This window comes from Sitodiplosis mosellana, unplaced genomic scaffold, assembly GCF_009176505.1.
Source record: "Sitodiplosis mosellana isolate CC-2019 unplaced genomic scaffold, AAFC_SMos_1.0 Smas_scaffold_1977, whole genome shotgun sequence".
Classification (NCBI taxonomy): Eukaryota; Metazoa; Arthropoda; class Insecta; order Diptera; family Cecidomyiidae; genus Sitodiplosis; species Sitodiplosis mosellana.
The window spans coordinates 508-1,316 of NW_022597219.1; the positions used below are offsets into that span (position 1 = coordinate 508).

At 44.7% G+C, this 809-nt stretch overlaps 1 protein-coding gene across 1 annotated transcript; it reads right to left on the reverse strand.

Moving 5' to 3' along the window:
• Nucleotides 1-117: 117 nt before the first annotated feature.
• Nucleotides 118-750, reverse strand: LOC129571318 (zinc finger protein 436-like). The gene has a single exon (XM_055451091.1). The coding sequence runs from the start codon at nt 748-750 to the stop codon at nt 118-120; it is 633 nt and encodes a 210-aa protein (XP_055307066.1).
• Between the last annotated feature and the right edge of the window lie 59 nt (nt 751-809).

Sequence of the window (809 nt, forward strand, 5' to 3'; positions counted from 1 at the left end):
TCTCTCTCTCTCTCTCTCTCTCTCTCTCTCTCTCTCTCTCTCCCAACGGTGGTCATCAAAATCGGATATAGATTGATAATCCAGAGTTGCGTCATTCCATGTTATCGATTTCGAGTGTTATTCCTTGACAGCAGACAGCGACTTGTGAATCTTCTGGTGTTGGTTGAGAGTTGACTTTTGCGAGAAGCACTTCGAGCATATTTCACATCGGAATGGCTTTTCGCCAGTGTGGACTCGCATGTGGTTCATCAAATGTCCTTTGAGGTGAGTTGTGTAGCTCTTGCACAAATGGCATCGGTATCCGCGACGCTTACAGTTGGTTTCATGATGCTCTTTTTCCTTCTGTTGTGCGAAGTTCTTGAAGCAAGATGAACACTTGAATTTCAATGGACGAGGATTGGTGTGAGATTCGCGATGGCGTTTCAAAGCAGTTGGTTGGTTGAATCTCTTTGAGCATTGGTCGCATTTGAATGGTCTCTCGCCGGTATGCATGCGCAGATGAACTTTCAAATTCGTCTTACGCAAAGTAGAGAATTCCTTGCATAGGTGACACTCGTAGCGACGAACCTTGCAGTCGGATTCATGATCCACCTTTTCCTCGCTGCGATGAAATCCTTTCGAACAATTCGAGCAGCTGAACAGAAATTTATCAATGTGTGTTTTCATGTGCGATTGGAGATTGCGTTTTTGGATGAATCGTTTCTGGCACACACTGCATGGAAATGGTCGTTCTCCGGTGTGCTTGAGCATGTGATTCTTCAAAGCAGTTGTAAAGTCAGTGTCATAATCGCACAATGAACAGTTGTGTC